This window comes from Amblyraja radiata, chromosome 6 (assembly GCF_010909765.2).
Source record: "Amblyraja radiata isolate CabotCenter1 chromosome 6, sAmbRad1.1.pri, whole genome shotgun sequence".
Lineage (NCBI taxonomy): Eukaryota > Metazoa > Chordata > Chondrichthyes > Rajiformes > Rajidae > Amblyraja > Amblyraja radiata.
This window is the reverse complement of record NC_045961.1, coordinates 85,412,188-85,433,213: the sequence shown is the minus strand read 5'-3', so window position 1 is coordinate 85,433,213 and position 21,026 is coordinate 85,412,188. Positions and strand designations below refer to the sequence as shown.

The 21,026-nt window shown below is 42.1% G+C and overlaps 1 protein-coding gene across 1 annotated transcript in view; it reads right to left on the bottom strand.

The window, feature by feature from the left end:
- Positions 1–21,026, bottom strand: part of pcca (propionyl-CoA carboxylase subunit alpha) — a 437,485-nt gene that overhangs the window by 250,889 nt on the left and 165,570 nt on the right. Inside the window, exons 8-11 of the mRNA XM_033023091.1 lie at positions 20,975–21,011; positions 19,462–19,540; positions 4,838–4,940; positions 3,122–3,216 (exon numbers count right to left, since the gene is read on the bottom strand). Of these exons, the coding sequence (XP_032878982.1) occupies positions 3,122–3,216; positions 4,838–4,940; positions 19,462–19,540; positions 20,975–21,011 (314 nt within the window). The remainder of the gene's footprint in view (positions 1–3,121; positions 3,217–4,837; positions 4,941–19,461; positions 19,541–20,974; positions 21,012–21,026) is intronic.

Here is a 21,026-nt window from a genome sequence, read left to right as displayed (position 1 = left end):
AGAGTCTCGCCCAGAGTAGAGGAATCGAGAAACAAGGACATAGGTTTAAGGTGAAGGGGGAAACATTTAATAGGAATCTGAGGGGTAACTTTTTCACACAAATGACAGTGGGTGTATGGAAGGAGCTGCCAGAGGAGGTAGTTGAGGCAAGGACTATTTTAATGTTTATGAAACAATTAAAACAAGTACATGGGTAAGACAGATTTAGAGGGATATGGGCCAAATACAGGCAGGTGGGACTAGTGTGGATGGGGCATGGTGGTGGCGTAGACCAGTTGGGCGAAGGGCCTGTTTCCACACTATAGAGCTCTATGCTTTATGAACAGGGAAGTTCTCCACACTGACCTTCCCAATATTTATTCATTAATGAATTTCACTAAAACAGATTATCTGATCATTTTTCTATTGTTGTACAGAAATCGGTCGTTGGCTTCCTTTCATTACAAGACGACTACATTTTAGAAAACAAATTGAATTGACTACTGGAACCGACCAGGTCTGGAAATGATGGTATCATAGTACAAGTTATTTCTTGTTGAGGTCAACAACAAACAATATTATTTTTAATGCCAATTAAAAATTTGTCACATGAAATTCGTGTTATGAAACCAAATCATTGTGATCTAAAATCTGGTTAAAAAGATTTGAGGAAGGAACTTAAAGAAGTTCACTGTGTCAGTTTGATGGACGACTTTCCTCCAGATCACATTGCAGCTTTGTCCCAAAAACAGACAAAAGGCCAGAGAGCCCAAGGCTGGTGAGAGTGGTCATCCCTGACATTAAGGCACCATTTTTTCCATCAAAGTGGCTGCTTCTGTTTCTGATGTTCTGCGCCACTAATATAACTTGTCTCCTTTTTTAAAAATTAATCCCACATTAGTTCAAATAAAGTTTTCCAACGTGGACATGATTAATTTAAAATCTATTTTGATCAATGCCTCAAGAAGCCCTCATTGTTAACTTGATAAGAGTTAACTGACTCTGCAATTCTCACACCAAATGTGCAAAAAGTGAAAAATGTCATTCTGCGCTTAAAATTCTAACACTTAAAATTAAAACATTCCATGCTTCTTCAAAAACATGTTATTCATAATTGGAAGAATACTGCAACCCAGAATAAGGAAAGAAAGTTCATGGCAAAAATAATTTTCAGCTGTGATAACAAATTTAAGGACATTTATTTCATTAGTTTCAGTTAGAAAAAAATAGTTTCTTTTTCTCCAATGCCTGACAGAAAAGATATTCTCCTAAATGCAGAATTACCATCTATGAAATTTACAAACTATCATTTGATATAAAATGTGAGTGTTCTATATCACTGCAACTGTCAGATTATTTGGCTCCTTTGGCTCCCAAATTTGGCAGTTTCAGCTACAGGTTTTTCCAATCTCCACCTTCCTGACTGTTAGCTTGCAACTAAATTAAGAACCATTCAGTGCCCTTTTGAGATTCTCTCGACACTAGAATTAGGCGAGAGAAGTGAATATCAGTTTAGTTTATTGTCAGAAGTGTACCGAGGTACAGTGAAAAGCTTTTGTTGCGTGCCGACCATTCAGCGGATAGACAATACGTGATTACAATAGCCATGTACAGTGTGTAGATACACGATAAAGGAATAACATTTAGTGCAAGGTAAAGCCAGTAAAGTCCCACCAAAGATAGTCCAAGGTTCACCCATGAGGTAGATAGGACTGCTCTCTAGTTGTGGTAAGATGATTCAGTTGCCTGATAACAGCTGGGAACGTGGGAAAGAAACTCTAAAACCTTGGAGATGCACCTTATGAACCTCTACTCTTCCCTTCCACTGCAGCACAATTCATGATCTTAGCAGCTCCAAACATCATAGTCCAAATAAGCACAATTGCTTTTTCATCTCTCAGCAGCATGTTAAGAGTCAAGAGTATTTAAATGTCATTGCATCGAGAAGGGGATGAAGAAATTCTTACTTGCTGCACCTTTAGAGGCACAGCAACACTTCCCAGGTATGGGGTAGAATTATTAATGGTTTATTATTTTCACATGTGCTGAGATACTGTAGGAAAACTTTGTTTTTCATGCTCTCCATGCAAATCATACCATACATGAGTACAACAGATTATGCAAAAAGAGAAAGTGAACAGAGTGCAGAATATAGTTACGGCTACAGAGAAAATGCAAATAAAAGAAAGGGCTGCCACAAGGTAGATAGGGAGATTGGGGAATGCGTCCTGAAGTGGAAGTCAAGAATTGAAAACTGAATTCTCATTACTTTTATCACCCAATGGGAATACATTTCCCCCTTTTTGATAGGTTAGGCAGTCTGCCCCTTTGAGTCCGTCCCACTATTCTCTGAGATCACAGCAATCCTCTATCTCAGCATCATTTCCTAGCACTATCCCCATATCTCTTGAGGATTCCTAAGTAACCAAAAATCTACTGGTCACTGCTATAAATGAACTTAAGGATGGAACCTACACAGGCTCGAGGATTTAAAATGCTTCCACCCTCTGAGTGTAGAAATCTTTCCACGCCTCAATCATCGACAGCCAACATCTTATTCTCAAACTGTTATCAAGCTGTTTAACAATTTTGTAACTTTGTTTGAGAGACTTTTTCATTGAGAGATCTTCTCTCATTCTTTTAAGCTCAACAGAACACAATCCCAGTCTACTTGATCACTCCCCACTTGATCACTCCGCTATCACTGGAACCAGTCTGCTAATCTTCACTGCGCTCCCTCTCTGGCAAGTACATCCCTTCTTGGGTAAGGAGACCTAAACTGTACACAATACCCCAGGTACACTCACCAAGGTTCTAATAATTGCAAATGACCTCCTTACTTCTGCAATCAAACCCACTTATTATAAAGTCTAATGTACCATTTGCTAAGTGCCTGCTTTCCTTGTATATTGGCCTCAGTATTTCTGTACAAACTCACCCAGGCCCCGATAAACATCAACACTATCCAATCTCTCAATATTTAACAAACACTCTGCTGTTCTGTTTTCTTCATCACAGTGAATGCCCCCATTTTTCCATGGTATATTCTATTTGCCATAATGTGATTATCTGTTACTCAAGATTTTAATGAAAAACAAGAACAATGAAACAAGGTGTGTCATAAGGTTCTGTAAAGCCTTACCTTGGTGCCTCTTCTACAACTTTCTGATTTCTCCTCTGAATGGAACACTCTCTCTCATTCAGCCAAAGTGTGTTACCGTGTTTGTCTCCTATAACCTATGGATAAAAAAATGCTTCTGAAAGACAAGTATATACATTTTTTAAATCTTGTATGCTGTGATCATGACATAAAGCATTGTTAATATTAAATTCAAACGGCACGATCAATCAAGTAGTAAAAACGAACTGCTGGAAATGGACAGATGAAGAGCGACCCAAAACAGTGTCTATTACCCTCCATCGAAGCTACCTTGGCCCGCTGAGGCCCTCCGGCTGTTTGATATTTACTCCCGATTCCGGCATCTGAAACCTTTTGTGTGTCTCGCTTAGCCACCAATTATCTGTTTGATTGCTAATTTTTTTAGTAAGATATTTGACTGGGTAAACATTTTTTCAATTGTCCACATTAGTTTGAATCAATTTTCAAACCTCCTATTATGAGTGTATTTGTTCCCATTATTTTTCTCTTGTCATTAATGTCCTTCTTTCTGCATGTCATCATTCATCCAGATATCTCCTGAATCCAATACTGTAGGACACAAATTATTGGAGTAACTCAGCAAGTCAGGCAGCATCCCTAACGAACATGGAATGTCACCTATCCATGTTCTCCAGGGATGCTGCCTGACCTGCTCAGTTATTCCAGCAATTTGTATCATTTTGAGTAATGTCCAGCATCTACATTTCTCTATTTCACCAATATTGTAGCCCTGGATACAGCTTGTCATTTGTGGACATTTAAAATGAGTAATTTTTAACCTCAGGGAATCACAGCTGAATACCCCTTGCACAAATGACCACTTCTTCCTCAGCGGAATGGCAAACAGAAATGACAAATCACCTTGGATTTCCTCTTCTTTAATACTGGCTCCTCTATTAAAATCAACTGACTTAGCACAGGTCATGGACAAGGCTGAGCATCTCCTAATCGGCATATCTTGTTCTCTCCATGAAATAAATCCACTGAACGATCAAGAGAGTATCCATCCTCATCAATATAAGTTGTGAGCTTTTCGAGCATTTTATTTTCCTTGTCACTCTGTCAGTGTCACCTATTCCTTTGCCCATTCTTTGCCATTTACATGTACAGGAAAACACTTTCTATTCTTCCCCCAATCAAGTGAGCACAAACATGGCATATTCATTATTACTCCCAAGCCAGCCATAATTATAGACTCTCTGAAAGAGACTACTGATTAATTAGTGCTTCAGGCTGTGGTGCTGATCTTCCCTAGAAAGACACTTTTCATTGCATTTATGTATTTAAGGAATTATGTTAAATACATAACCTTGCTTTGATAACATTCTCACCTTTGTTTTCAAGTATCCTCATGAGAGCAGTTTTGTGTTGCTTTTGAATGTTCTTATAAGGAACCTGAATGTATTGTATAAATTCAGTACACGCTCAAAAGTCTAACTGGCAGAACCTCTACCTTATCTAAGGTACACAAAAATGCTGGAGAAACTCAGCGGGTGCAGCAGCATCTATGGAGCGAAGGAAATAGGCGACGTTTCAGGCCGAAACCCTTCTTCAGACTGAATCCTTCTCTACCTTATCTATCTTGGTTGGCTTTGAAATCTTGCTCCACGGATGATAGAACAGACTTTCAAACAAACAGATTTGATTATAAGCCTCTCTGAACAGAATTTTCAATTAAGGAAGTTTGAACTTATTAACCTGAATCTCAATGTGCCGAGGATTATCAATGAACTTCTCAATCAAGAGGCGATCATCTCCAAAACTTGAGGCAGCTTCCTGTGATGAAAATCTAAATCCTTCCCTAGAAAGGGAAACAAATTAAGAGAGAGGAGTTTTAGTTCATACTTTCGCATTTTGAATTAATTTTAAAAATCATTACACGTACAACTCCACTGGTTTTATTTATTTTCGGTTATAGAATATTCATTGGTTAAATGTAAAAACAAACATATCATCAATGATATGCTTTATACGTTACAATACTGGATATGTATCTGTATGCCAAATTGACAATGCCATTGAGATTCAAGCAGCATAGCAGCAAATCTGGTGCTTCCAATTGAGAAGATTTCTGGAAGTTCTGCATTTATCTCCTTTTGCTTCTCCGACACCCAAAGTTTAATAAAATTAATTTCAATCTCCCTGCAGACTCAGTATGCAACTTAGATCTTACAAATGGGACGGCACAGTGGCGCAGTAGTAGAGTTGCTGCCGTATAGCGCTTACAGCGCCAGAGACCCGGGTTCGATCCCGACTACGAATGCTGTCTGTACGGTGTTTGTACGTTCTCCCTGTGACCGCTTGGGTTTTCTCCGAGATCCTCAGTTTTCTCCCACACTCCAACGACGTACAGTTTGTAGGATAATTGGCATGGTATAAATATAAATTGCCGCTGTGCGGGGCTCTGCTCGGTGCAGTCTCGGTGTGCCGAAGGGCCTGGTTCCTTGCTGTATCTCTAAACAAAAAAAAACTGAACTAAATCAGCAGATGCTCGGGTGTTATGATCCTTGATATCTCTGACTTCAACTGTGCTGCAGGAAATTGCTGCAACTCATGTCGGCACCACTCGACGAGGGTTGCCCTGATTCAAATCCCACTCCAGAAAAAGAGAGCACAAAATATGGGCTGATACGCCAGTGCCAAGAGGGTGTTCGGTGACCAGAGTTGCTATTTTTCCACTGTGATGTCAAATTGAAGCATTTTCTGTACAAAGTTGTTTACAGTGTACTATGTTTACATATTCTGTTGCGCTGCTGCAAGTAAGAATTTCATTGTTCAATCTGGGACATATGACAATAAAACACTCTTGACTCTCTCTCAGATCCCATGATACCATTTGAAGAGAAGGAACATTCTCTCCAATGTCCAGACATATTTGTATCCCTCAGTCAATATTACTAAAGCAGATGATATTACCAATATCACAGTGCTGCTTATGGAGATTGCTATACAGTAAAATGGCTGTCATATTTCCTGCGTCATATTTATGTAATTGACTGTGAGTCACTCACGGTGTCCTGAAACTGGAAATGATTTGAACATCTATCTGTGGGATAAATCTCCCTTTTACTAAATAAAATTAAAATAGTGTATTGATTTAACTTGCTTCTTAAAATGGAAGTCAAGAAGCATATTTTTTTTGATAGCCCATATCAATATCCACAGTACCGAATTGTTTAATGCGCATTTCAATAAATAATTTAATGCTTGATCCAGGCTTTTGGTGTCTATTTTCCTTTGTTCAATAGTACAGACAAGAGTCACTAGTATTAATGAATGAGAATCGAGCTGGATATGGGTAAGCATTGCTCATTCATCATCATTTATTCTCTAATCCTCACTCAAACCTGCCCACAAACATTTGAATCAAACAGTTGAGTAACACTCAACCACAAATGCAATTCAACTGGAACCACATTTCCAGATGAATGCCTCTAAATGATGCTAATGCTTTTCTTTTTTTTTAAGCTAGAATGTTTAGGGAACTATTTGATATTAATCCTTAACTGATTAATTTAAGAGGTAAAAATAAAACCACAGGCACACCACAATGCTAATACATACCAGATTTATATATTTGAAGCTTATGTTTAATTTCAGTACTTCAGAATGTTTCTTCCACATTTTAAATTTAAACATTAATCTGCTCTATACGTTAAGCCACAGCCCGCAGCCCCCAGCTCCGCGATGTTGGGAGTCGGCGGCCACAGCGCTCCGGAGCTTATTGCACGGCGACCCGGTAAGGCATTGCCCGCTCCCCGCCTCTCCGACCGGGTAGGGGACTAAGAATTAAAGTTTCCCCCTTCACCCCCCCCACCACATAAAATCCCTCCAAACTAACTGACTAACATTTAAGCAATGATTTACAATGATTCCCCGGTCTCCGGGGAGGAGGCAGCCGCTCCAGACTTTTCAAGCCGCCCGCGCTTCCTACCTAATCTACGCTAAAAATCTTCCATTCGGAAATCCGAAAAATTCCGAAATCCGAGAAGTGTCTGGTCCCAAGGCTTTCGGATAAAAGGTTGTGCACCTGTAGTGCAATTTTGGGAAAGATGAAAATATTATTGCTTTTTGCAATAATAATTGTATTGTAATACTAGAAAATGTGTTACGATTCCTTCATTCATACCCCTGTGCTTGCAAATCCAAATGGGGTATTTTGATATGAAACAGTTACATGTTAGAATTCTCACCCATTACGTCCCAATACATTCAACTGTACTGCAACATCTTTTCACCATTAAAGTTCTGTAAGTTTTCCAATTTAATTGCTCCTGCATTGGCAGTAACAGCTTCAGCTGCCTCGATCTTAAATTCTGAAATTCCCTCCTTATACCTCTTCCCCCTCTTTGCTCCTTTAAGATGCTCCTTAAAACATCACTTTTCAATCAACGTTTCAGTCACCTTGATATCTCTTTGTGTGGTTCAATGCAGAAGTTTGTTTGCTAACCATCTTGTGAAGTATGTTGAGATATTTAACAATGGACATAATTACCACTCACTGACCAATAGATTGATTAATTATTTAATTCAATAGTTAAGGGACTCTCATTAGCAGCAATGTTTTATTTATTTTTACAACTTTCTCACATGGAAGCTGGTGAGGTCAGATGCGAAGTCCGACAAGGGGAGGAGAAGTGGGATGGAAAAGGTGACAAAGAGAGAGTGACCCTGAGTGGACCAGCAGGAGTGGGAAAGGAAGACAAGGGGTGTGGATGACCAGAAATTAGAAAATTCAATGCTCACGTTGTTGGCTACCCAAGTGCAATATAAGGTGCTGTTCTTCTTATTTTACATTTGGCCTCACCCTGGCAGTCATGGACGGTTAGGTCTGTATGGGAATGGGGAGAGGATTTGAAATGATAAAGCAAACAGGATCTCAAGAGAGCTAATGCGGATATAGCACTATTACTCTGCAAATTGATCATCTGGTATATACATGGTCTCATCAATGTAGAGGATGCCACATTGCAACCATTGAATGTAATAGATCATGTTAGAGGAGATGCATGCAAAACTCAGCCTCACCTGTAAAGACGGGTTAGGTTACGAGAGAAGCAATGTCCATCTACTCATCACACCTTCCTAATCTGATTCCTCCTATCGCCCTAAGGCTCTGTCTCTAACCCTCCCCCTGCCCTCTCCCACCTGGTTTCCAGCCGATGTCCCAATACACACCCCTTCCTTCCCCCACCTAATTCAGTCTGCCCAACATGTTCTGTTTAGTTTAGTTTATTGTCACGTGTACCGAGGTACAGTGAAAAGCTTTTGTTAGGTGCTAACCAGTCATCAGAAAGACAATACATGATTACATTCAGTCCTAGCATCACCAAAGAGGTAGATAGTAGTTCAGCACTGCTCTCTGGTTGTGGTAGGATGATTCAGTTGCCTGATAACAGCTGGGAAGAAAATGTCCCTGAATCTGGTGGTGTGCGTTTTCACACTTCTATACCTTTTGCCTGATGGGAGAGGGGAAAGAGGGAGTGGCCAGGGTGCGACTCATCCTTGTATAGGTAGGTTCATACGGTAGGTTCTGTACAGTATGGTACCATACCTACATACGGTACATATATAATCTATTAGCTTCCAGCTCATCCCTCCCTTTCAACTATACTGGCTATCTTCCATCTGCACTCTCAGTTCTGGTGCAGGGTCTCGAGCTGAAATGTCGACCATTCCTTCACCTCCACAGATGCTGCTTGACCTACCACATTCCGCAAGCAGTTTGTTTTGTGCTCCATATTCCAGCATCTGCATTTTGTTGTGACACTGTCCATGGAAGATATCAGGAAGTTCTTCTTCACCACACCAAAAGCCAGTGGAACATAAATTCGTCCTCAGTCACGTGCTAAACGTACATATTTAATGGCTGCTGCACATTAACCTTCATTTTTAATATTCAATACCACTGACTTCAAGCCACTATGGGCAATGTTCATAATTTCATTAGTTACAGGAGCAGGATTAGGCCATTCAGAACATCAAGTCTACATCGCCATTCAATCACGCAGATCTCTTTTCCTCTCAGCCACATCCTCCTGCCTTCTCTTCATACACCCTAACTAATCAAGAATGTGTCAATCTCTGCCGTAAAAATATCCATTGACTTGGCCACTAGTGGTTGCTTTAAAGATCACTAAATTAAATTCTTTATTTTATTTATTTATTTATATAGCACATTTTTAGTCAACTTGCATTGACCCCAAAGTGCTTCACATAATTACATTCACACACACAGGCAAAGGTGGTTGAAGTGTCTTGCCCAAGGACACACACAGGCAAAGGTGGGTGAAGTGTCTTGCCCAAGGACACAACGACAGTATGCACTCCAAGCGGGATTCGAACCAGCTACCTTCCGGTTGCCAGCCGAACACTGAGCCCATTGTGCCATCTGTCATCACTACTAATGTTTTACTCGGAAACGTCCCCGACAAAAAGCTCTGGAGAATGGTTTCAATTGAAAAATTTTAAACTAGGATTAACTGATGCTTGGTAGCAAGTGAAGGGTTATAGAGTCAATTGCTGGTAAGTGCAATATAATCTACAGATCAGCTTTAACCTAATGGAAAATAAAAATGCACATAAGGGTCAGTAAAGCCCTTCCCTGCTCCTGTGGCTATGGTCGAGATGGGGATTTGTTTCAGATTTCTCGGCAAGGAACTTAGCCTCTTCCAGTTGCATAAAATGTAATTGTTCCAAGTAGGATCTCAATTGGCAAAGAACCACTTGGCTCCCTTATTATGCTGGGGATTACAGGTCAGATCCCACTGCAGCACTTAACTGGGAAAAGCAGAACGACATTTCAATGAAATAATAAGCGATTGCAATATCTGAAGGGAAATGTCACCCTGCAGACATCTGTTCCGGTCAATCTTAAGGACTTGAAAATTGGCTGTCCTTTGAAAGACCACACTTGAGCAAGTAATTAATTAACCTTAAAGCACTTTAGGACATCTTGAGAATATAGAAGGGCTTCTGTACACTCTAATTTCCTCTTCTTTCTTAAGAAAGGAACATTCATGCAGCAGTACGGAAAGTGCAAACAAGTTAGCAGTAAGCCCGAGTCAATTGCTCATCAGTGAACACGGTACAGAAGACTGAAGGACTGACGTTTCCACTGGAGGAACTGGGTCGTGCAAAAAAAAGGGCAGTGACAAAAATAGTGTGCAGTAAAAATTGTAGGAAGGAAATAAAAGTAAAATAAACTAGAACAGGAGCACCTGAAAAAATCAACTGTAGGAAATATTGCAAGGACCATTCAGAGTGAAAAATCAAAAAGTAGACCATAAAGATATGCAAGGTCCACAAAAGGATAATATTAATGTTATTATTTATTCTGCCCATCCAGTTCAATAAGGTTATAGCTCCAAGAAATGCCAATCAGTAACCAGCAAATTGGGAGTGTCAGATGCTTAATGTTTATACTATGATCGGATAAATATCAGATTCTCAGGATGTTAGGTAAATTGATCAAATAAAATGCACCACCTCTGCATTAAGGACATGCTCTGCACGGAATTATTGAGGATACTTTTACCACAACTTTTCAGGTGATGAACTGGAAAAGGATTAAGTCGCAAACTAAGTATACACATCATGCACGGTATATTAAATGTATTGTCTTTAGCATAGTCAAACAACCACTGAGGGTTAACAGGCATGACTTATCAAACAAAATTTGACACCGAGACATAGAAATTAATTCAAAGAGGAACGTTTTAAGCACATCTTAAAGAAGAGAGAATTTGGGGTTTAGAAAGAAAATTTTACTGCTTAGGACATCAATTGCTGGAGGCAAACCATCGTCGGTGAAATGATGAAAATTTGAAATGATCAGGAACCCAGATGTAGAATGTTACCATTGACTTGATCAACAGGGAGCAAGAATGTGGTGACCTAGTCAGTTCTTCATTTGGTGGTTTGAAATAAAATGACTCACATTAAATTAATTAAATGGAAAAATATAGGTGTGATTCGAGACGTTAATTCCACAACTTTATCTCACCACAATCTACAAACTATGGATGATATTAAAGTAACAAATGTTGAATAAAATACATTAACACAATATTAACCCAATAGCATTTTCCACACAGAAGATTGTGGGTATATGGAACAAGCTGCCAGAGGAAGTATTTGAGGAAGGTCAATAACAACTTTGGCTTTTGGCTTTTGGTGCATTGATAGGAAAGGTTCAGAGGATTATGGGCCTAACGTGGGCAGGTGGGACTTGTGTAGACATGGCATCTTGTGCTGAAGGACCTATTTCCATGCTGTGTGACTGCTTTTGCTATTCCAAACCAGAGTGGATATGATTGAGTAATACCCATCATGTCAGACCACCACTCAGCTTGCATGTGAGAGATTCATTTATGCATATAGTTTGTGCGGAACCATCTTCCAGTCACTGTATTTTTCTGGAGAAATTATCTAGCTGTTATTAGAATTTCTAGTTTCAGTCAAGTTCCATTTCTTCTCCCTTTGATTTTGTACAATAGACTGTCTACTGCAATATTGCTCTAAAAGAGGACCTCAAGCCACTGAATGACAGAAAGGAGAGCAGTAAGGGTTATTTCCTCAAATATACAAGCTTCATTTCAGTTTGATGACAGACAGCATTCCAACCTTGTTAAAATTCACCAGATAAATATCAAGAAACATTTATCCAATAAGTTATCTAAGCGCATAAAATATTCATCAGCAACAGCTTGCTTATCTTTGTAGGTGCAAGGGGAAATTGTTACACTGGGTAGGCCTAATGCTGGGCAATGTTATCAATTCTGGGTCCCACGTTTTGGCAAGGATACCACTGTCTTGCTGATAATGCAGAGTGGGTAGACTCAATTCTCAGTGAATTTTCTGTGAAATATTTCAGGGGAAATGAAAAAATGAGTTTCTAACAGACAGTTAGAAAGTGTAAATGAAAGATATTTGCTTTTGGCAGGAGAAACACTATTCAGAGAATATTCAGCTGGCAAAAATTCTCTAAAGCCCCTGTCCCACTTAGGCAATTGTTTTGGCAACTACAGGCGACTAGGCTGTCGCCACATGGTCGCGGCGTGACACCTGTATGGTCGTGAGTAGTCTCCTCAAGTCGCCTAAAGAGGCGTAACGTTTTTCTGGTCGCCGCTGGATTTTGAAATGTTCAAAACTTTTCAGCGACTGTGGGCTTCTCCTGTCTTCTCCTGTCGTAGGATGTCGCAGGTTGTCGCCAGGTGCTGACTACGGTGAATTCCATTGGCGACTACCTACGTCAACCTACGTCAACCGGCGACAGGTACCGGCGACTGAATTGTCTTCAATTGTCTTCAGTTGTCGCAGACAGGTTCAGGATCAGTTCCTGTGGATTCGTGGGTAACTAATGTTATCCCACTGTTTAAGAAAGGCGGGGGAGAAAAAACAGGGAATTATAGACCAGTTATTCTGATATCGGTGGTGGGGAAGATGCTGGAGTCAATTATAAAAGATGAAATAGCGACACATTTGGATAGCACTAACAGGATCGGTCCGAGCCAGCATGGATTTATGAAGTGGAAATCATGCTTGAATAATCTTCTGGAATTTTTTGAGGATGTAACTAGGCAAATGGACAAGGGAGAGCCAGTGGATGTAGTAAACCTGGACTTTCAGAAAGCATTTGATAAGGTCCCACATAGGAGATTAGTGGGCACAATTAGGGCTCATGGTATTGCGGATACTGTGCTGACATGGATAGAAAATTGGTTGGCAGACAGGAAACAAAGAGTGGGGATTAACAGGTCCCTTTCAAAATGGCAGGCAGTGACTAGTGGGGTACTGCAAGGCTCGGTGCTGGGACCGCAGCTATTTACAATATACATCAATGATTTAGATGAAGGGATTCAAAGTAACATTAGCAAATTTACAGATGACACAAAGCTGGGTGGCAGTGTGAACTGTGAGGAAGGTGCTATGAGAATGCAGTTGAGTGAGTGGGCAGATGCAGTTTAATGTGGATAAATGTGAGGTTATCCACTTTGGTAGCAAAAACAGGAAGGCAAATTATTATCTAAATGGTGTCAAGTTGGGAAAAGGGGAAGTACAACGGGATCTGTGGGTCCGTATTCATCAGTCAATGAAAGTAAGCATGTAGGTACAGCAGGCAGTGAAGAAAGTGAATAGCATGTTGGCCTTCAGAACAAGAGGAGTTGAGTATAGGAGCAAAGAGGTCCTTCTGCATTTGTATAGGGCCCTAGTGAGACCACACCTGGAGTATTGTGTGCAGTTTTGGTCCCCTAATTTGAGGAAGAACATTCTTGCTATTGAGGGAGGGCAGCGAAGGTTTACAAGGTTAATTCTCGTGATGGCGGGACTGTCATATGCTGATAGAATGGAGCGGCTGGGCTTGTACACTCTGAGAGAATGGAGCAGCTGGGCTTGTATGAGAGGGGATCTTATTGAAACATATAAGTTTATTAAGGGTTTGGACACGCTAGAGGCAGGAGACATGTTTCCGATGTTGGGGGAGTCCAGAACCAGGGGCCACAGTTTAAGAAAAAGGGGTAAGCCATTTAGAATGGAGATGAGGAAATACTTCTTCACACAGAGAGTTATGAGTCTGTGGAATTCTCTGCCTCAGAGGGCGGTGGAGGCCGGTTCTCTGGATACTTTCAAGAGAGAGCTAGATAGGGCTCTTAAAAATAGCAGAGTCAGGGGATATGGGGAGAAGGCAGGAATGGGGTACTGATTACGGATGATCAGCCATGATCACATTGAATGGCGGTGCTGACTCGAAGGGCCTACTCCTGCACCTATTGTCTATTGCGGGTCGTAGCTTGTCACGGGTGGAGGTAGGTTGACTTTGGTTGTGTGGTCGTAGGTTGTCGTAGGTGTGGACGTCCTGATAGGTCGCCAGTTGTCGGTAGCTTGTCGTAGCTTGTGATAGACATTGTCGTAGGGGGGGGGTTCCAGTCGCCGCCTTTTCGGCGACCTGCTACGATTGTGACAGTCGCCGGCAGTCGCTAAAAAAATCACCTAAGTGGGACAGGCCTGTAACTCTAAATAGGCAACCATTTTAATACCGATATTCTGTGCATGAAGCACATAAAGATATTTCCCTGGTGTTGCCTTTTCTCAGTTGGCTGATTCCTTATTGGGGGAGAAAATGGAAGTCTTGAGTTATTAAAAAAAATGGATTTGCTTAGACTGTTTTCCCTGTAGTTTAAGAGGCTGAGGGGTGGCATAATGGAGGTTTATAAAACAGGAGGATCATAGATATGGTATCTATGATCATCGTCCTTTTACCCCAATGAGAAGTCTAAAGGGCCTGTCCCACCAGCATGCGATTACATGCGTCTAGCAAGACCAAACTTGGTCGCTTGAGGCGTACGGCCTCGCGGGGCCGGTCCCACTTCGAACCGCAGAGGCGTGTGGAGTTGTGCGGGGCTGGTCCCGACATCATACTCACCAATCAGCTGGGCAGGAGGCGGCCGACTGAATTTGGACGTCGCACGGCGGTGACGCCATCGCGCAACGCCACGCGCTAGGCGTACGCCGTCTAGACGCTGCGTACGATGTCAAGACACTGCGTACGCCCTCAATGCGCCTGCGGGCCGACAGGCCATTGTCGCGCGGGATTTTCGGACAGTGCAAGATTTTTGGAGCCCCGCGCGATGTCGGGACCAGCCCCGCACAACTCCACACGCCTCCGGCGATCGAAGTGGGACCGGCCCCGCGAGGCCGTCCGCCTCAAGCGACCACGTTTGGTCGCGCTAGATGCATGCTATCGCATGCTAGTGGGACAGGCCCTTAAAACTAGAGGACTTGGTTTAAGTTGAGGGAGAAAAGATTTAAGAGCGATCTGAAAGGCAACTTTATCAGAGAATGTTGGGTTAATGGAATGAGCTGCCAGAAGAAGCGGTTGAGGCAGATACAATTACAATGTTTAAAAGACATTTTGACAGGAAGGTTTTGAGGCAGATGGGCTAAATAGCACTCATAACTGTACAGTCACATTTGGCTCTAACTCTAGCTACAAGTTTGCAGCTGACACAATTGTGGTGGGCCAAATCACAAACAACGATGAGTACAGGATGGAGAATTTAGTAACATGGTACCCTGACAATAATCACAATCACAATAATACTTTATTAGCCAAGTATGTTTTGCAACATACGAGGAATTTCATTTGCCAAGTCAGTCATACAAATAAAGAGCAATGAATACATTTTAACATAAACATCCACCACATTGACTCCTTACATTCCTCACTGTGATGGAAGACGAAAAAAGGTTCAAATCTCTCCCGTGGTCGGGGGCCTCGAGTCTTCCGTTGACGGGACGATCTTGACTCCCGTAGCCGGCGGTCGGACCCTCCGCATCAGTGCAATCAGCTCCTGAATCGGGGGGATGTCAGCTCCCCCGCGCCGATGATCGGAACCTGGGCCGGGGCTGGTCGAACCTCTGCATCGTTGGAGCTCCCGACTAGCCTCTCCCAAGACTGCGAGCCATTGACGGTAAGTCTGCAGGCCGCTGTTGGAGCAATCCCAGGCAAGGGATCGGCTCCGATGTTAAGTCCACGCCCCGCGGTGGGGCACAAAGTCAGTCCGTGGAGGCCTCCATCTCCATCTCCAGCAGAGCGACCGGAGATGTGACCCAGAAAACAATCGCATCTCCGACAAGGTAAGAAACTGAAAAAAAGTTTCCCCCTCCCCACATAAAACAAACCGGAGAACATTTACACAGACTTTTAACACACACTAAAAATAAAAAAATAAAACTAAGAAACAGACAGACTGTTGGCAGGGCTGCCAATCGTGCTGCACTCCTAATCCTTCTCTCAGTCAGCAAGACGAAGTAGCTAATTAACTTCAGGAAGCGTAGTGGAGTACACGCCCCAATCAGCATCAACAGTGTTGAAGTCGAGATGGTTGAGAGCTCCACATTCCTTGGCATTAATATGACCAATGATTTGTCACGGAACAACCACATTGATACGACAGCTAAGAAGGCATACCAATGCCTCTACTTCCTGAGAAGACTAAGGAAATTCGGCATGTCTCCAATGACAGATGCACCATAGAAAGCACACTTTGTCTGAAGAAGGGTTTCGGCCCGAGACGTCGCCTATTTCCTTCGCTCCATAGATGCTGCTGCACCCGCTGAGTTCCTCCAGCAATTTTGTGTACCTATAGAAAGCACACTGTTGGGTTTCATCACAGCTTGATTTGGAGAGAATTCTGCTCAAGATCGCAAGAAATTGCAGAGAGTTGGAGATGCAGTCCAGTCCAGACCAGATTTCCCACTATTGATTCTATCTACACTTCATGCTGCAGCCATCACAAGCAAAGACTTGTCCAAACCCTTTCATCTCCCTGTTCCTGTCCAGCAGTGAGTATAGAAGCTTGAAAGCGTGCACCACCAAACTCAGGAACAGTTTTTTCCCCTCTGTTATCCATAATCTAGGGCAGTGGCGGACTGGCCAGGGTGTCAGCTTGCGCGATGACAAGTGGGCCCCTGATGAAGTGGGCCCCTATATCAAGTGGGCCCCTATATCAAGTGGGCCCCTATATCAAGTGGGCCCCCTTTGTCTCCTGGCAACTAATATTTTTAGACCCAGTCCGCCACTGAGCTAGGGTACTGTCTGAATCACCACTCCATTATGGGCACTACAATGTTCTACTTGAGTCTGACCTAATTATTTGTATAATATATCTGATCTATTGGGATATCATGCAAAACAAAGTGTTTTACTGTACCTCAGTACATGTGACAATAATAAACCTACACCTAAACCTAAAAGGTTTGAAAGTTGCTGTCAATTCAAGTCAAGTCTATTCGTCACATACACATACGAGATGTGCAGTGAAATGAAAAGTGGCAATGCTCGCGGACTTTGTGCAAAATAACAAACAAACAACCAAACAAACTACAAACAGAATGGTACAGAATCACATATTCTTTTACACATTAAATATTGTGGGCGGAAGGAAAAAGGGAAAAACATTTTTTTTTTTTTAAAAGCAGTAGAGTGGTACAGTAAAGTTAGTCCCTGGTGAGATAGGAGTTTACAGTCCTAATGGCCTCTGGGAAGAAACTCCTTCTCAACCTCTCCGTTCTCACAACATGGCAACAGAGGCCTGACCGTAGCAACTGGAACAGTCCGTTGCAGGGGTGGAAGGGGTCTCCCATGATCTTATTGGCTTTGGACTTGCACCTCCTGATGTATAGTTCCTGCAGAGGGGCGAGTGAAGTTCCCATAGTGCGTTCGGCCGAACACACTACTCTCTGCAGAGCCTTCTTGTTCTGGGCAGAGCAATTCCCAAACCAGATTGTAATATTTCTGGACAAGATGCTTTCCACAGCCGCTGAGTAGAAGCACTGGAGGATCCTCGGAGACAATCTGAATTTCCTCAATTGCCTGAGGTGGTAAAGGCGCTGCCTTGCCTTACTCATGAGTGCTGCAGCGTGTGATGTCCATGTCATATCCTCAGAGATGTGGACTACCAGGTATTCAAAACAGCTCACCCTATCCACAGAATCCCCATTTATCCTCAATGGTGTGTACGTCCTCGGATGATGTGCCCTCCTAAAGTCCACGATCAGCTCCTTCGTTTTTTTTATGTTCAAGAAGAAGCTGTTGTCCTGACACCAGAGTGCCAGATCAACCACCTCCTCCCGGTAGGCCTTCTCATCGTTGTCTGAGATCAGGCTCACCACTACAGTGTCATCAGCAAACTTGATTATTGAGTTGGAGCTGAACCTAGCCACACAGTCATGTGTGTACAGAGAGTAGACTAGGGGGCTGAGGACGCAACCTTGGGGCGATCCTGTGCTCAGGGTGAGGGACTTCGATGTATTCCCTCCCATCTTGACTACCTGGGGCCTAGCGGTGAGAAAGTCCAGGGCCCAGGCACACAGGGAGGTGTTGAGCCCCAATTCCATTAGCTTCCCGGGCAGTCTGGTGGGGACTATCGTGTTGAAGGCTGAACTGAAGTCTATGAACAGCATCCTCACGTAGCCCCCCTTCTGGCTGTCAAGATGAGAGAGAGTGGTGTGCAAAACCTGGAAGACCGCATCGTCCGTGGATCTGTTCGGACGGTTTGCGAATTGTAACGGGTCCATGTTGCAAGGGAGGAAGGCACAGATGTGTTTCTTGACCAGCCTCTCAAAGCATTTCATGACTACCGAGGTGAGGGCCACCGGATGGTAGTCATTCAGACAGGCTGTGGAGGCATTTTTTGGTACCGGTACAATTATGGATTTTTTGAAGCAGGCAGGGACCACAGACTTGTCCAGGGAGAGGTTGAATATTGTAGTGAGCACCATAGCTAGCTGCGTAGCACAGGACTTGAGTACTCGCCCAGAGATGCCATCGGGGCCTGCAGCTTTCCTCGTGTTCACCCGTGTCAGAGCCCTCCTCACATCGTGCTTGGACAGCGAGAATGTGTGCACATTCCTCCCCTCAGCTTCGTTACCCAAGAAGTACGTCATGTTAGACACAAAAAGCTGGAGTAACTCAGCGGGACAGGCAGCATCTCTGGAGAGAAGGAATGGGAGACGTTTCGGGTCGGAATAAGGGAAACGAGAGATATAGACTGTGATGTGCAGAGATAAAGATCAATGAATGAAAGATATGCAGAGTATTTACATCACTATGAAAATAGACACAAAATTCTGGATTATCTCAGTATCTCTGGAGATACAGGCAGTATCTCTGGAGAAAAGGAATAGGAGATGTTTTGGTTCGAGACTCTTCTTCAGACTGGTGTAGATAAAACACTTTTATAATCAACTAAAATGTATAGTTCATTTGATGGCAAAAGTTATATATTAGTTTGAAAAAAATTTAAATCACTTAGTGATTAATTTAATTTGGTCTGGCACCAACTAGTTTGCCACATATTAGATAATGAGCACAAATGGTGTTGGTTTGGTTGCAGTGTTTGCATTCCTCCTCACAAGATAGGTGTTGCCTCCTCCTATTTTTCACACTTCTCCCTAGGATTAGAGAGGGCCAGGTATCACAAATGGAGCATCTGGCTCCAAGTGGGTCTACGTAAACAGTAGCAAAGAGGAGTGAATGACATTCCAATGAATCTAGCAAACAAACGGGGCATCACTGGTTGTTTGCTTTAGCAGCACCCTCTCAAGCAAATGAAACAAAAACAACTGGCCTGCCGTGCTCTGTTTACGCTGACTGTCTGCCTCAGCCAGTGCTTCCAACACTTACACCTCTAGGTCAACAAAAAGTTCTGCAATCCAAACTTTCACTTTTCATCATTGCCAGTACGAAAATGGTAACGCATAATATAACTTCAATGAGTTCACATTGGGATTCTTATTGTTTCTGACCATGGCCTTACCTGGTCTCGTTATCGTCCCAGGCCATTCTCATGCCTTTCCCACCACCTCCTGCTGAAGCCTTGATCATGACGGGATACCCTAGCAGCAGGAAACAATTAGATATGTTTTCACTTTGATCACGTGAGCGTGACAGCTGACCATATGCCCAACAATGCTCAAGGCAACTGGTTCGCTGAAAACAACCTTCACATGCTTTCCTGTGCGTTGTTGCTACTTTCATCAAGAGCCACATCGCAAAGTCAATATGTCAACTTCAGTAATATAACATGGTGAAACTTTGCAGAATTATTCCATGTACATTAGGCTCACTGCAGTTACATTGATTATTGTCAGACTCTTTCCTCATCCCACTCAAAGAAAATAGTCATTAAAAAAAATAGAACAAACAAGGGACAAAAAGAAATGTTAGTTCTGGCTTAAATTATTAAAGAATAGCAAAATGAATGACATCTTTGTACTTTGTAACTATGTGCATTTAAGGGGAAATCGAGAAAAGAAATGAGAGAGAATGGAATTCACAAAGGCGAAATAAATAGGACTTCTTGACAGGGTGAGCTGAAGATGGTTGGGTGACGGTTCAGATGGAACATAGCCACTGGCACAGACCTGTTGGGATGAATGGGTGTTTCCATTATACAATAATGAATCCAGTTGATATTATAGTGTTATTAGCCTCTTGTCAAGTGAACAGGAATTTTACATGATAAGATAGCAAATCTGCATGCAAATGCATGTTTATTTTTGATGGGGGAGAGCAAGGCTGCCAACAGGTCACCCTGGACAATTCTTTCAAATCGTCTCGTGACCAGTTACAAAGGAGAACCTTAAGGTTGCTCTGTCAGACCAGAAGTAATGTCTCTCTGCTGGAGACAGATTGAGGAAAGAAAAGACAGTAACAACAAAGTAAGCAAGAAAAAATACAGATAAAATTATATTGAATAATTAAAAGGTTTACTCAACAAAAGAAAATAACGGAACAAATCTTTCACATGTGTTTCTCCATTCCATTTATCCTTCTCCAAGATTATATCACTAAACTTCTTGACAGTAATTGTAATAGATATGTTATACACACACATTCATAGTTACATACAGTAAACTCTTGTTTATCCAGAATTTGTATCTAAAATTCTCATGGAACCAGCAAATATTTCACAGCATATTAAGCAACTGCTTGATTATGCAATTTTATTTCAAGTGTTATGTAAAATAGGTACGAAAAGATAGTTTCAGATTATTTACATTCATAAATAAGAGTAGTGTAGTTGTAGTCTGATTAACAGTAACATCCTCTGAAAATTTGGCATTTCATGTATTAGTGAGTGCAGTCATTTAATTTAATTTTGCTGTATTTTACATTACCATTGTTTAGCACTAAAATATAGTTACAGTGTAAAGCATGCGCCACCACCGCTCCATTCCCCATAGACGCCGGATGGCTCAGAATACAATGTGTTGCTTACATAATCTAACAATAAAATAGTGGCATGTTGATAAAAACGAGTATTTTACCTATTTCTCTGGCAATTTTGACAGCTTCATCAGCATTCTGTGAGAGAAGAAA